This window comes from Clupea harengus, chromosome 19, assembly GCF_900700415.2.
Source record: "Clupea harengus chromosome 19, Ch_v2.0.2, whole genome shotgun sequence".
Taxonomy (NCBI): Eukaryota; Metazoa; Chordata; class Actinopteri; order Clupeiformes; family Clupeidae; genus Clupea; species Clupea harengus.
The window spans coordinates 3,559,085-3,574,084 of record NC_045170.1 but is presented as its reverse complement, the minus strand read 5'-3'; the positions used below and the strand labels follow the sequence as shown (position 1 = coordinate 3,574,084).

The 15,000-nt window shown below is 44.9% G+C and overlaps 3 protein-coding genes across 5 annotated transcripts in view; all 3 read left to right on the top strand.

The window, feature by feature from the left end:
* Positions 1-2,846: 2,846 nt before the first annotated feature.
* gjb9b (gap junction protein beta 9b) lies at positions 2,847-4,080 on the top strand. Its single transcript, XM_012822073.3, is given in 2 exon segments — positions 2,847-3,539; positions 3,541-4,080. Coding segments are annotated over 2 exon segments (861 nt in total). The 3' UTR covers positions 3,709-4,080.
* Positions 4,081-5,640: 1,560 nt separating this feature from the next.
* pef1 (penta-EF-hand domain containing 1) lies at positions 5,641-14,318 on the top strand. Its single transcript, XM_031586139.2, has 5 exons — positions 5,641-5,740; positions 6,383-6,683; positions 8,124-8,279; positions 8,795-8,938; positions 12,658-14,318. Exons 1-5 carry the CDS (start codon positions 5,720-5,722, stop codon positions 12,885-12,887), a joined length of 852 nt encoding a protein of 283 aa, XP_031441999.1. The 5' UTR covers positions 5,641-5,719; the 3' UTR covers positions 12,888-14,318.
* A 101-nt stretch (positions 14,319-14,419) lies between these two features.
* smim12 (small integral membrane protein 12) overlaps positions 14,420-15,000 on the top strand; it is a 1,615-nt gene continuing 1,034 nt past the window's right edge. Inside the window, exon 1 of one of the 3 annotated variants that reach the window (XM_012822077.2) lies at positions 14,420-14,509. The gene's annotated coding sequence lies outside the window, so the exon portion shown is untranslated. The other 2 variants (XM_031586140.2, XM_012822076.3) reach the window with 2 other exon arrangements.

Sequence of the window (15,000 nt, the reverse complement as noted above, 5' to 3'; positions counted from 1 at the left end):
ATGTGTGGTGTATAATGCCAAAACTGAAGATGTGTGAAAATGTGTAGCCTACATACCATACATATAGTACTCTAACAAAAACAGAAACTCACAAAGTTTTTTTTTGCTGAACTGAGAAATACCAGATCTCAAGTCCTTTGTCTCCATTAGGCAATGAATTGTTTGGGGTTGCGGTGAGCACAGTTAAGGAAATTACATTCAGATAAAGTCCCTTCGATGTCCTGGCCGCATAAACGTAGCCAGAGGACGCTTCCCATTTCAGAGTAATATTTAATTACACTCCTGCCTCCGTCTCCCTTTAAATGCAGTCTGCAGCACTAACTTCCCTGCAGTCAGAACATCTCAGACTCTAAACCCTCTCAGTAAGGAAGACCTCTGCTAATAAATATACTCTATTTGATCATGGCAAGGCAAGGTTATTTAGTACAATTCAAAGCGCTTTACAAATGAGCAAATCAAATAATAATAATAGTAATTAAAAATGACTTATGTCAGAAAATGTCAGTCTTGGATCTCAAACAAGCCTCCAGTGACAGAAGATGCATGTAGAGACTGTACATGTGTGCTCTTCGGCACTCGCTCTGTTTCAAAAAAACAGCACTGGATGGCTCTGCACGGGTCAGTATAGTCCGACTCAGACATGAAAGTGAATTTTCAAAAGGCAGAAGTTATCTGGAGTGTTCCGGAAGTTGCCCAAAATATGTAGGCCTACAGGAGGTCCTCCTTTGTGAGGGATAACGAAGAAATGAAAATGGGGGGAAAAAAGAGTTCAAAGGCGCTTTCCAAAAATAATCTAAAAAGGCTTTTTTCCACCTGCCTAGTCCATTTCAGATAACTTAGAAAGCCTTGTGAGTGGCCTTTAAAAGGAAAGGACTGTGAGCTAGACCCGTGTGGAACAGGCCTCCTACATTTTCCCATTTAAAACATCCCCCTTGTTAACCCGCACAAGATTGGCAGGGAACACCATCAGACAGAGGCGAGGGACTCGAGTCACACAGCGTGACTTGCTTAGCTGACATTGATGAAAGACTCGACATGACTTTGACTCTTTATTCTTGGCTTGAGGTAAGATGTGAGACAGATGACTCGAAAGGACTTGGCCTGTTTTTAAATATTTGCATTTTCCTAGATATTGGGAAGTTACTTTTTGATTTTGAAACAGGATTGGGTGATCTCTACTGAAATGCGTGCAAATCTGGGATGTGGCAGACCAAAAACTCCCACGGAAGCCGTGCAGTATGGAAATCCTCATTGATAATATAACACCTGATGCAAACCTACAATACCGAGCCTAACTGGACACTTTCAGGATTAATTAGTGTCCCGACATTGTGAATACTTGGTGAAAGGCTGTCATAATTTCATCCCAGATGCCCTGTACTCCTCTATCCAGCATTAGCTAATGTCAGCCGATGAACTAGCTAGCTAATGTTAAAACGGTAAAGTTAGCCTTGTTTACTGAACTGAACTGCAGCTTGTTTATAATTCCTTTGTGTTCAGTAAGCGCAGTGGGCTACTAAAATTGAATCAATAAATAGAGACAGAAATAACTTTTGTCCTTCAGAGTGAATTGGCGGGTAGACTAAGCTCACCTTTCACCTTAGCTATGAATTAATGGTTTACCTAGAGAAACACAGCAATTGTTTCTTGTGTCTGTCCTCCTAAGACTCACATCCATGAAATTCACATGTGCAATTAATGCACTTCACTGAGTCTGCCTGCACTGAGTACAGAGAGAACACCATGACTCAGCTGCAGAAAATAAATGCAGAGAGAGAGGAGGAAAAAGAGTGTGTGTGTGTGCTTTGTCCAAAATCAGCCTTCTTTTTAATCAGCACGCCGGTTAAGCTACTAGCTAATGATTGTTAACAAGCTTAAGTTTGAGTTTTTGGACAAAGCAGGAGAAATGTCCCTTTTCATGTTGAACAAGTCGTGTGATGAATGATTTACTGGCTTTTACTTGTAGAGGTTTTACTGGTTCGGTTGGTTTCCTCACAATCTGACCGTGTACTGGGCTGGGCATTCCTAACTTGCACTTCGACTTGTACTTAATTTGCACTTACAGCAGTTACATTCCTGCACTTCTTTTTTTCTATTTCTTATGCAAAATAGTATTTATTGTTACACTAGGTTTCTATTGCTCGTAGCTTGACTGTTCTCTCCCTTGTCCGTCGTTTTGGACAAAAGCGTCTGCTAAATGACTAAATGTAAATGTAAACAGGGAGCTGCCGGTAGCCCCGCCTGTTGGAAATAGCATGTGAACCAAGCCACTTTAAGGAATAGGGGGATCATGATTTTTCAACACCATACGTTTATAATTAGCACCGCTTGTGTTGTCTGGCTTTTATTTAATATTACTATATTATTCAAAATTATTTATTTGTGTTTACAATGATTGTTGGGAGGGGGGGGGCAACTTTATGGTAGGGGGGACACGCCCCCTCTGTCCCCCCCGGGATCTCCGCCTATGGCTGCAGCCCTTTACTATGAAAGAAAGGGAACCCTTTGCAAATGCTGAAGTACAGCGTTACAACACAAGAATGTGAATGGGAGGCATTTTAAGAGCTGTTTGGTTTCCACAGAAATACAGCAGTTTGGTTTTCAGAGATCTTATTTGCAAATGTTAAGGGCAAGGATTAGTGTGTCTGAAGACTCTTTAAAACAAGTGCATGTACAAAACGGAAATGTTTTCTTAAAGTAATGTTTAAAAACGGAAATGACAGCGACATTTTGGCTACTGATTGTAGAGATTGTTTTATTCCACCTCCATCTGACCAATCTCTCTGCCTTTCATTTCCAGATCATATCCAGATTTCTTTTTCTCTGGTCCCCGACCCTCGGAGAAGATGAACTGGGGCGCGTTGGAGTCCCTGCTCACCGGGGTGAATAAATACTCCACGGTGTTCGGCCGCATCTGGCTCTCCATGGTCTTCGTCTTCCGGGTCCTGGTGTTCGTAGTGGCGGCTCAGCGTGTCTGGGGTGACGAGAACAAGGACTTTGTGTGCAACACCCTACAGCCGGGCTGCGCCAACGTCTGCTACGACCACTACTTCCCCATCTCCCACATCCGCCTGTGGGCGCTGCAGCTCATCTTCGTCACCTGCCCGTCCCTGTTGGTGGTGGGCCACGTCAAGTGGCGCGAGCAGAAGGACCTGAGGTACACCACCTGCCACAAGGGGGCGCACCTGTACGCCAACCCGGGGAAGAAGCGTGGCGGCCTGTGGTGGACCTACCTGCTCAGCCTGATCCTGAAGGTCAGCTTCGACATAGGCTTCCTCTACATCCTCTACCACATCTATGACGGATACGATATGCCCAAGCTCTCCAAGTGTGAGCTGGATCCATGTCCGAACGTAGTGGACTGCTACATCTCACGTCCCACTGAGAAAAAGATCTTCACCATCTTCATGGTGGTGTCTGCCTGTGTCTGCGTCGTCATGTGCTTCTGCGAAATGGGCTACCTGATCTGCAAGAAGATCCACAAAAAGCTCAACTTGCACAAGAAGAACCGTCAGCAGATGTTTGCTGAGAGCCACGAGCTTGGGTGAGCTCGTTCCGCCCAGAAGCTTGCGGTACAATCGGATCGACCCAACTGCCTCCAGGCCCGCTTCGAGAGCCCCGTCCAGAGCCCCGTCCAGAACCTCAATCCACAATCTCCACAACAGCAAGAAGGAAGAGGCTGCCGCGGCAGAGAGAGGGAAAAGCTAAGCCACGTGGCAGCTGGCACCAGTGGTTCTGGCCTTGAACCCGGCCCCCGATTTTTTTCCCAAGATCTGGTCTGGTTCTGGGCCTGTTCAGATCCGTCCCAGAGACAGCTGCTTTTTCATGCGGGAGCTCCTTGTAGAGTTGCAGTGGGTTTGGGGCGGTTTTGGGCGATTCTGCACTTTAATTGGCTAATGAAAGGACTTTTTATTGACTGGATATATTCATCACCTCCACTGAAGGGACAATGAAACAGGTGCTGATTAGAGGTCCCCAGTCTAGCCAAATGTTCTCCTAACTCTCCAGCATAATCTACAACACACAAGCATGCACACACACACACACACAAAAACACATGCACATACATAGGCCATACACACACACATACACACACACACACACACACACACACACACAAAAACACATGCACATACATAGGCCATACACACACACACATACACATACACACACACACACACACATACACACACACACACACACACACACACACACACACACACACACACACACACACACACGTAGAAAAAAAGGTCTGGTAAAAGAAACACAAACACTGATATAAAGATACCACACACACAACAAGATGAAGATATTTCTCTCAGGACAACACAAGCCTCAGGCTGGACATGAAGACTTTTTGTTTAAAACACATAAGTCATCTATGATGACTATAAACGAATGAATGTTGTATAGAAAGAGTGCTGGATACCTGTGGAATTGGTGGATTAGGGCCGACTCATAAACAAGCCTAAAATCTATATAATGTAGACATAACATAAGGCTGATATCCCCTTGATATTTTCTGTAGTCTGAAAGTTATGTAAATAGTTTTTTACTCATCACTTACTCATTTCTACTCTGAATGCATGACCGTTTGGAGACTTTTTAACATCAAGTGCCATTTCTTTTATTTTATGAAGCTGGTCAATGTTGCCCTCTAGTGCTGAAAATGACAAAGACACACAAAACTTGCTTTTCCACATTTACTCCTGTTCAGAAAGGTCTGTCACCTTGTATAATATACAAGTTTGACTAATGTCTTCAAGTTACATATAATAAAAACATTTATTTTAATAAGTCTACAAGTACAATGTATTTGTGTTTAAATATTTTAAAAAATGATAAGCAAAACTGACAGTGGAGTCTTTACTTAGTGAACATGTCATGAGTTAAGTGGTTTTGTTCAACATCCAAGGAATGTATATACACGTACATGTACATGTATTCTCTCTCTCTCTCTCTCTCTCTCTCTCTCTCTCGTACACACACACACACACACACCTACAACGATTGCCCAACATATTACGTTTAGGAAACAGAGGGATTGGCAACACAAAGCATTCCATTAGTTACATAAACCTGGGAGTTTTCCAAAGACCTCCGGTAGACTTTGAACATGTCACTCGACCGTAAATGAAAAGAAAAAATGTGTTCCTATGTGCTCCATCTGTATAGCCTATTCCCATGAAGACAACCCAGATACGGCTATACAAAGGGCCTGCTCTTACACTCGTCTAAAACAGTTGATCAGTCATTTTCCCTGCCTCTTCAGCGTACAAGATCAACATTGCTTTGGGGTCATGCAAACGGTGTGTTTATAGAGTCTGTAATTTAAGAAGGAAGATCCATCAATCAGTTGTCCTTCATTTAATTACAGTTAATGCTACAAATACATTTTTGGGCTCACATTGTAGCTGTGTAGGACATAAAAATGGGTCTTATAATTCATGTTAAGTGTGTTCAATTACTGTTCGTGTTGCTGTGGCGCGGCGCATGCTCCTAGATACATATTATAAACCGCATAGTTTCCCTGTCAAAAACATTGGAAACAGTGTCTTTGTCATTAGTAGGCGCGTCAGATTTTCCGATCCAATAGTCCAATCAAATAACTCAGAACTAGGTGCGGTTTTGAATGACATTAATGTAATCCAATCAGCAAGCGAGAGGCGGGCTCGTATATATATTAGTGAACTCGGCGTATGATGAACCCTGAGAAATGAGTTTTCATTACGGACAGGTAGTTTCCGGGTTGGGGTTTTATTTCTTTAAGTTTTGATTGTATGTTTTCATTGTTATTATGTTGGAAATTGTGGATTATCTTTGAATAGTGTAGGTTCTGATATGTTTAACGTTAGATCGACTTCTGTTAACGCTCTAGTTTTTGACAAACTTGTGAAGCTTTGCTGTTGCTAGCTTTGCATTAGCCTCCTAGCTAGCTGACAATAGACAGAAACACATACTTTGTAGTTGGTTAAAGCATGGTCAAACGAATACATTGTTAGACTATTTGAAGTCTATAAACTGTGATTCTGTATTAGTGTTTTCATCAAGAAGGTAAGTAACGTCAGTCATGTCGGAATGTGCCGACAGTTAGCTAAACAGATGGGTGGCTAATGTATTTGGATGTCCGGCATTAAGTTATGTCGTTTACTGGCTGCATTGATTTAGCTAATGTCCAAGTTTTCAGTCCTTCTGTCGCTAGCAACTGACATTTAGAAACCGACTGTACCAGAGACATAGGAGAGTCATATAAGGACTACACCTTCTGATCACAACTTCCTTTCGGAAACCAATTGAATGTGAACTGCACGTTTTATGAAACACACGTCCATTGGTAACTGGCGCTCAGTCTCACGTTTGCGACTCTCCCGTCCCTCAGAGCTATTCGGGTGGCGGACCCCAGCACCACCCTCCGCCCGGAGCGCCCAGGTGGGGCAGTCCCACCCCAGGGGGTCCTGCTGGGCAGTACGGGGGAGCAACCGCCCCGCCAGCTGGGAACTACGGCAGAGGGGCAGCCCCGGGATCACCCTACGGGTCCTACGGAGCTCAAGGAGGGGGAGCGGGACAGTATGGCCAAGGAGGTGGAGGAGCGCAGTATGGAGGTGGACAGGCCCCGGGAGCTCCATACGGGGGATACGGACAGCCTCAAAGGGCCGCCTACGGACAGCAGGCCCCAGCAGGTGGGAGATGATGTGTAGTGGTTGTGGTTTTGTGTGTGTATGTGGGAGAGTGCATGCTTGTGTGTTGTAGATTATGATGGAGAGTTAGGAGAACATTTGGCTAGACTGGGGACCTCCAATCAGCACCTGTTTCATTGTCCCTTCAGTGGAGGTGATGAATATCTCCAGTCAATAAAAAGTCCTTTCATTAGCCAATTAAAGTGCAGAATCGCCCAAAACCCACTGCAACTCTACAAGGAGCTCCTGCATGAAAAGCAGCTGCCTCTGGACATTACACAATACCCACAGTTGAGGGAAAACCTGGTTTAGGTCGGTAGCCACTTCTTATTCATCCCCAAATTCATTTTAAGTCTAAGTTATGTGGGGTTTATATGGAGTTTTGCTACTCAAACTGTGTAAGTTATAACCTGCCGACATGAGGCCGTAGGAGACAGTCAGAGAGACACATGGTTCAGATAGTACAAGAGATGGCTGTTTGTGGAACTAAATAGGTCAGCGGTTTGTGTCGGTTTATGTCATTTATGAAGGAAAACAGGTACAGGCTTTAGGTTAGGTTAATGGGGGTTAGTAATCTGCCTTTATGAAGCTTAAGGCAGGCCGACAGACAGACAGACAGACACACAGAGAGATAGTCTCCTCCTTGCTGTGTTCGTGCAGAGAGAAGAGGAGGCTTCAGGTTAGTTGAATGTGAGTCGAGTGTTTTATGGATGATGAGGCAGATAGTGCCCTCCACGCTGTGTTAGTGTAGAGAGCCACTCAGGATGGGCACTGCGTGATGGATGGGCAGACGGGAGAGGAGCTGTGGTGGCACCTTCAAATGGGGAGACCACTGTGCCTGCAGCAGAGTGGCACCGCCAGTCATAACGAGTGATGCCGAGTAGAAGAATGTGTGTGTGTGTGAGAGTCTGTGTCTGTGTCTGTGTTAATGTGTGTGGGTGTGTCTGTGTGTCTTTTTGTGCCCCACAGCCTGTCTCTCTCTCATGGCATTATCCTTCTCCCATAGAGGACAGAGCCCATCTGGGTACAACATTTAATGACACAGCCACCTTTTGGTGTGTGTGTGTGTGTGTGTGTGTGTATCCTGCTGTTATCATTTAAAATAAATGACACCTCTTCTTGCCCCCTCAGGCAGACCATGCATGATATGCAGGCTCCTATGCCTCCAGTGTAATCTTGTAAGACGTCAGTAAGAAGCTCCATTTAGGACAGTGAAGGGTCGAGTCAACAAGCAGCTGTTGTTATAGTGTGTGGGGCTGAGTTTCAGACGTTCTCATAGGTTTAGAACACCTCTGGATATGTGCATGACGAAGTGCTTGTTAAACTGAGTGGAAAAGCTTGATTCAATGCACCGTATGATGATGAGAAGTAGAATGATTTAAATGGAACACATGCTCCGTCACCTGGGAAACATAATTAAATGGAACACGTTCCGTCTCCTAGGTAACCTACCCCCAGGGGTGCACCCAGAGGCACAACAGTGGTTCAACACGGTGGACACGGACCGCAGCGGCTACATCAACCAGAAGGAACTCAAGCAGGCCCTCCTCAACTCCAACAGCACACCCTTCAATGATGAGACCTGCCAAATGATGTTCAGTGAGTACAGATCGATATGGTGGTGGGGGTAGGAGAGACTGATGAAGAAAGAGAGAGATGGTGGGAGGCGGTATAAAGAAAAGACTTGTCATATTTGAATATGTAATATTGGCCTCCTAATGGATGAGACAGTGACTGATAATTGAATGTACAGTATTGGCCTGTGGTTGGCATCCAGTACAACATTTATATTTTTTCTAAATCTTTATACTTTGGATCCCAGGTTTGTGGACTGTTTTTTTTTTTTTTTTTCATCTTTATTCAGTGGTTTAGCAGTGTGCGAGGTTGCCGTGCATAGTTGCGCACGCTGCTCCAGAAAAGCCACATTCATCACTGCGTTCACACACTTGGTTTCATCTTCATTGTGATGGAACGCAATCAGCGCGGCAGCAGTCCAAGCCATACATCTGCCCAGTAGCGTACCTCCCCCATGTGATCATGAAGTGGATGAGAGAAACGAGCTCTATCGATCCCACTCTAAACGCCCCCCTCTGTCTCCCTGTCCCCCCTTGCAGACATGTTTGACACGAGCCGGTCGGGGAGGATGGACCAGTTTGGCTTCTCGGCGCTGTGGATGTACCTGCAGCAGTGGAAGGGCCTCTTCCAGCAGTTCGACCGCGACCGCTCCGGCAGCATCAGCGGGACCGAGATGCACCAGGGTAAGAGCACACACACACACACACATACACACACACACACACACACACACACACTCACACACAGACACACTTTTGTCTGTGTATGCATGCATCAGATGGAGATATTGGACACATACACACACACACACATAGTACACATACTGTACATACACACACTTCTCAATAAAACACATTAAAATCATACACCCATATCTCACAATCATCTATACATGCACACACGTACACACACACACACGGACATTGTTCAACAAATCTCTTGGTATACATAGTACACCAAGGCCAGGTTAAACTTAAACATATGATCTGGAAAGAGAATGACATAATGGAGGCACAAATAGCTGAAGGATATTGGAAAAGCAAAGAAAGAACTCTTTGAAAAGGAGAGAGGGGGAGAGATAGAGGGAGAGTGATAGAGGGAGAGATAGAGGGAGAGTGATAGAGGGAGAGATAGAGGGAGAGATAGAGGGAGAGAGATAGAGGGAGAGATAGAGGGAGAGATAGAGGGAGTGATAGAGGGAGAGATAGAGGGAGAGATAGAGGGAGAGAGAGAGATAGAGGGAGAGTGATAGTGATAAAGGGAGAGATAAAGGGAGAGTGATAGAGGGAGAGATAAAGGGAGAGATAAAGGGAGAGAGAGGGAGAGAGATAGAGGGAGAGAGATAGAGGGAGAGAGAGAGGGAGAGATAGAGGGAGAGTGATAGAGGGAGAGTGATAGAGGGAGAGTGATAGAGGGAGAGAGAGAGGGAGAGCGATAGAGGGAGAGAGATAGAGGGAGAGCGATAGAGGGAGAGAGATAGAGGGAGAGAGATAGAGGGAGAGAGATAGAGGGAGAGAGAGAACATTGGAAAAAAGGAGCAATGAAGGTTGTGAATGAGCAGATGGAGAGATGAGAGGAGTGAGAAAGAGAGAGAAAGAGAGAGAGAGAGAGAGATGAAAGTGTGAGATGAGTGTGAATGACTTGCTCTGTCTTCCCCGTCACGGCACAGTGTGTGTCAGCGGTTCTGGCATTTTTCCTCCGGCGTCTTCACCTCCCCGTCGTGCCCGCAGTGGTGTCCTGGTACCGCCTTGGCAGGTGGCGTCCCACCCGCGGCTCTGCCCACCCCCTGTGCCATCGCCTTTAAAACACCCTTCACCAATCTGGCACCGCAGTGCTCACATCACACACCCCTCCTCTCAGCACGAGAGGCATGGGTATCTGTAGAGCTGTACCAGGATCAGTGTGTGTGTGTGTTTTAAAATTCACTCGGATTAAGATAAAGCATTTATAGGTAGAACCCATCATTTATGCGACAAAACAGATCTCGTATCTGACCTCTCTTTCAAGCACAAAGGTGTCACACACATCAGATATCATAAAGCTGTTCTTGGATCTCTTACTTGTTCACAGGGGATAGGAATGAAACGTTTATAACTCACTGATGTCATCTCCGATACGATTGCTTGTTCTGGGATTAGTGTTTGCTGTATAATTCAGTGTTAATAAAAGTAGGGTAGGTATATATATATGTTTAGCTTGTCGTGTGATGTGACGGATTGCATATCTCTGTGCTCTAAGCACTTGAAGTGTGAGGTATCATTAGAACCTAGAACAGCACAGTCCCCCTAGTGTGAGGTATCATTAGAACCTAGAACAGCACAGTCCCCCTAGTGTGAGGCATCATTAGAACCTAGAACAGCACAGTCCCCCTAGTGTGAGGTATCATTAGAACCTAGAACAGCACAGTCCCCCTAGTGTGAGGTATCATTAGAACCTAGAACAGCACAGTCCCCCTAGTGTGAGGTATCATTAGAACCTAGAACAGCACAGTCCCCCTAGTGTGAGGTATCATTAGAACCTAGAACAGCACAGTCCCCCTAGTGTGAGGTATCATTAGAACCTAGAACAGCACAGTCCCCCTAGTCCCCACAGGAGGACAGTCTCTGCTCCCCCCCCCCCCCCCCCCAATTCCCCTCCTCCGATAACTGCTTTAGCCCCAGTAAATGTCCCCATTGTATTTCTGCTTATGAGCCTGTACAGTGCAGCGCTAACTGTACCCAGACACACACACACACACACACACACACTCACACACACACACCCATTGCACAGTGGCTGTCAACATGAGCAAACAACAGGAAGGCCACCTGCAGGAGAGAGAGGAGGAAGTTAACTTGTGTGTGTGTGTGTGTGTGTGTGTGTGTGTGTGTGTGTGTGTGTGTGTGTGTGTGTGGAGTAAGCACAGCTGTCTTGTGTGCAGCGTTGCATCGTTTACGCCTCCCATTGATCTGGAGTACGACACAAGCCCTGGGGTTACATGCATGGGGAGATGCTGGGCAAACAGTAGTGGAGTCGTCGTCAACGGCAACTGTGCCGCCCAATTATGGGGTGATTTGTAGGCTACACATTCTCACAGGCCTCCATTTAAAAGAGACATTTTTCACTGGTGTAATTACAGAACTGTGAAATTCCACAGCTAGACATGTCTATCTCAAATGAAATCATGTTTTTTTTTTTAAATAAGACTCTTTTCTAAACTGTTATTATCTTACCATGGTGCAATATAACAAATTATGTTGACTCACTTTTAATGAATGAAATTTTTTAAGTCACACATCTGTGTCATTGCATATCAACACTGTTTAATAGCGACCCTACACAATTGTACTGCCCTTGTGTTTCACTCGAAAGAGCCCAGTTCACACCGTACATCCAAACAGCTGGCCCATCTAATCTCATTCTTATGCTAATAGTGGCTATATTTAACCTACTGATAAAATCAGCTGGTTTAAATAGCAGCTCATTTGAATAGTGACTTTCATGTTACAAAACAGCTCTAGCTCACAGCACATGGAGGAACCAAAGATAGAGTACATAGTATACAGAGCGGTTTGAATGATCGCTGGTGTCAGAACACCTCAGCCCCGTCTAAAATGGGCTGTTTCGGGTCAGAACACCTGTCTGGAATGGGCTGTATCGGGTTAGAACACCTGTCTGGAATGGGCTATTTCGGGTCAGAACACCTGTCTGAAATGGGCTGTATCGGGTCAGAACACCTCAGCTCTGTCTGAAATGGGCTGTATCGGGTCAACACCTCAGCTCTGTCTGAAATGGGCTGTATCGGGTCAGAACACCTCAGCTCTGTCTGAAATGGGCTGTATCGGGTCAACACCTCAGCTCTGTCTGAAATGGGCTGTATCGGGTCAGAACACCGTGCTGCCTACCGCTCTTCTGCAGCTGTCATGGTGGCGCTGAAGACCATTAGACCATTTGATCCTCTTGAGTTGGTTAGGGACCCATTTGGTATTTTATGCCTTTATCCTTCAACCTGTTAGAAAACTGTGCTGTCTAAAGCAATTTGGTAGCTTTTATTGCTTTTTATTGTGCTTGGGAAGACCACTGAAGAGCTTTTGGAGAGTGCTTTAGGCGTTGAGAAGAACCGTTTGATATAATCTGTTCTTATCCGTTAGCTGAGTCCCCTGTGGGAATCGGTGCAATGTAAACTGTTTTAAAGTGGCACTGTTTTGGTGAAGACCCTGAGACATTTAAAGCCAAATATAGAGTTGATGGGAAGTCTGTGTTTTTGTGATAATTGATCATGCTGTACTGCATTTTATGTATATGTATTGTATTGTAATGTTTTTTGCCTGGACCCCAGGAAGAATAGTCTCCACTACAGTGTAGACTAATGGGGATCCTTAATAAACATAAACATTTGAAATTGTCTTTGTCTGTCCCACAGCCTTATCTCAGATGGGCTACAACCTGAGCCCCCAGTTCATCCAGAAGCTGGTGGGCCGCTTTTCCCCGCACAACCAGCAGGGGGCGGTGTACCTGGACCGCTTCATCCAGGTGTGCTCCCAGCTGCAGACCATGACCCACGCCTTCCGTGAGAGGGACACCGGCATGACCGGCAACGTGCGCATGAACTACGAGGACTTCCTGGCCGGCGCCATCGGACGCCTCATGTGATCCCAATCCACAAGATGGCCGCCAATAGCAGCAGCAGCAGCAGCAGCAGCAGCAGCAGCAGTCAATAGACCCGATAGTAAGTGGCTCTACAGCGGCCCCCAAGCAGGCTCGCCTCCGGGCCTGACTGGGGCTGGATCTGAGTCAGCTGCTAGCATTGGACTGATCCAGAACCAGCTCGCTGTCGGGTCATGCCGACAACTCTGAACCAGTTTTAGGACAAAAAATGTCTACGATTAGGCCAAAGTAATTTACCTTCATTTTCTATCATTCCAAACCCCAGCTCTAGGACTCAGGGCCAACGCTCCAGAATAGGTACACAGCTTTATATTCCCTTGTATTCTCTTTATATATTCTCTTATTACCACTACGCTCCATGGGGTATGCAGCCATTTCAGCCAGGTGAGGTTAATAATGCAGACTAACATTTTTTTTTAGTTCCTGGCAGCCTTGCACTACCCTTCCAGATGGAACTGGACTAGTTTGTAGTGTGTGCCATTTCGTTAAAGAAAGCTAAATCACAGGGCGCAAAATGAACTCAGCCATACGTTTGAACTGTTGAAGATGAATCATTGTTTACATTTTTCCTTTCGTGCTTCACCATTTATCACATGAGTCTCTTCACAGCGCGTCGGTGCCGAGCAATTATCATGTCCGATAACATCTTCACTGAAGATCTGCGCCAACATGTCTCACTCCTCTCTCTCTTCCCTGTGGTTCATATTATTACTTTGTAGTGATTATTTTACTCAGCCAATTATATTCAGCCTTAAGTACTAATGTTTGCGAATGCAATTGTAACCCATATTTTATGAAAAGAAAGACCTCTGCGAAAGCGGGGTAAAACTTGAAGATGCTCTTAGAAGTGCCATTTCTCCTGACTTTTTCCTCCTGTGCCTCACCATCAAGCTGTTCACACAGAATGCTTTATGGCGTATAAGCCAGAACATATTATTTTTGTACTCTGAAGATGATCTACTTCAGTTCAGTTTTTTCTGATGGGTGCAGAAAGCCACTTTCTGCTCTTTGGCATTTTTTTTAAATGTAGGCTACATCTTTTGTTTTTTTTTTCTTTCAGTTATATGTTCTTATAGTTTTATGAATTAGGAAGCATCTCCAGTGTGGATTGACAATATTTACACATGATATAAAATATCACAATATTGACACGGCTAACCATACGTATGGGAGAAGGTATGGGGGTGTTTCTTTACTCATAGAATGTAAAGGCGACTGTTCAAGTCAATGGATAGTTGGCCTCTGAATTCTTGATGTTGTTAAATCTGGGGCCAAATAATCTAGTAAAACTTTTAAATCAGGTGTACTTATTATGTGACAATGTATACCCTGAACTGGTTTTGTGTATAAACCATGGATTTGTGTGCCATATAAAGTTGAAAAATAAACGATGGCTTAATTTCACATCACGTTTTCGCAAGGTTTGGACATGGATGTTCTTATTGTTATTCTTATTTTCACCACTGGGCGTCGCCCATGGTCAACTATACAGTATGGTCGATTGGTAAGTCAGGCAGCCTGTGCCTACGTCAAAATCGAATCCGCAAATGAACTGCTTCGGGGGCGGACTTGAATGAGGAAGTACTTGTGGTTCGTTTACCAAAGAGGTGAGTTGATTAGCTCAGTTTAGCTAAGCGATATCATAGAAACGCATTAAGCGGTGTTGTTTCAATGTGATTTCATAAAGTTAATTGAAGTGTTTAAAGGGGCTGAACTCAACTTTGTTTTACTGTGACACCGGCATGCTACCCTTGCATGCCGACATTACTGCAGTGATATAACGTGAGCCCATATTACATTAGATAACAAGCTAGCTAGGATAGCTTTAGTTACCAGGTATGTGAACATGCAACATACGAATCTGCTACAGAGGCGTCCTCAAATTGTTACTGTCTCATATTGACGTTATATTACTCTCCGAGCACAATTAATGCTTGAATCTTGCCTCGCTAGCATTGGTAGCTTGTATCTAGCATCTGCTAGCTTGCAGACTAATCAATTAGCAAACCGGTAACTCGTGGCAATTCGACTGTAACAGTATGCTAAGTTAAGATACGTTACGTTATCTATGACTGACATTTACAGTGAAGTGTGGTGG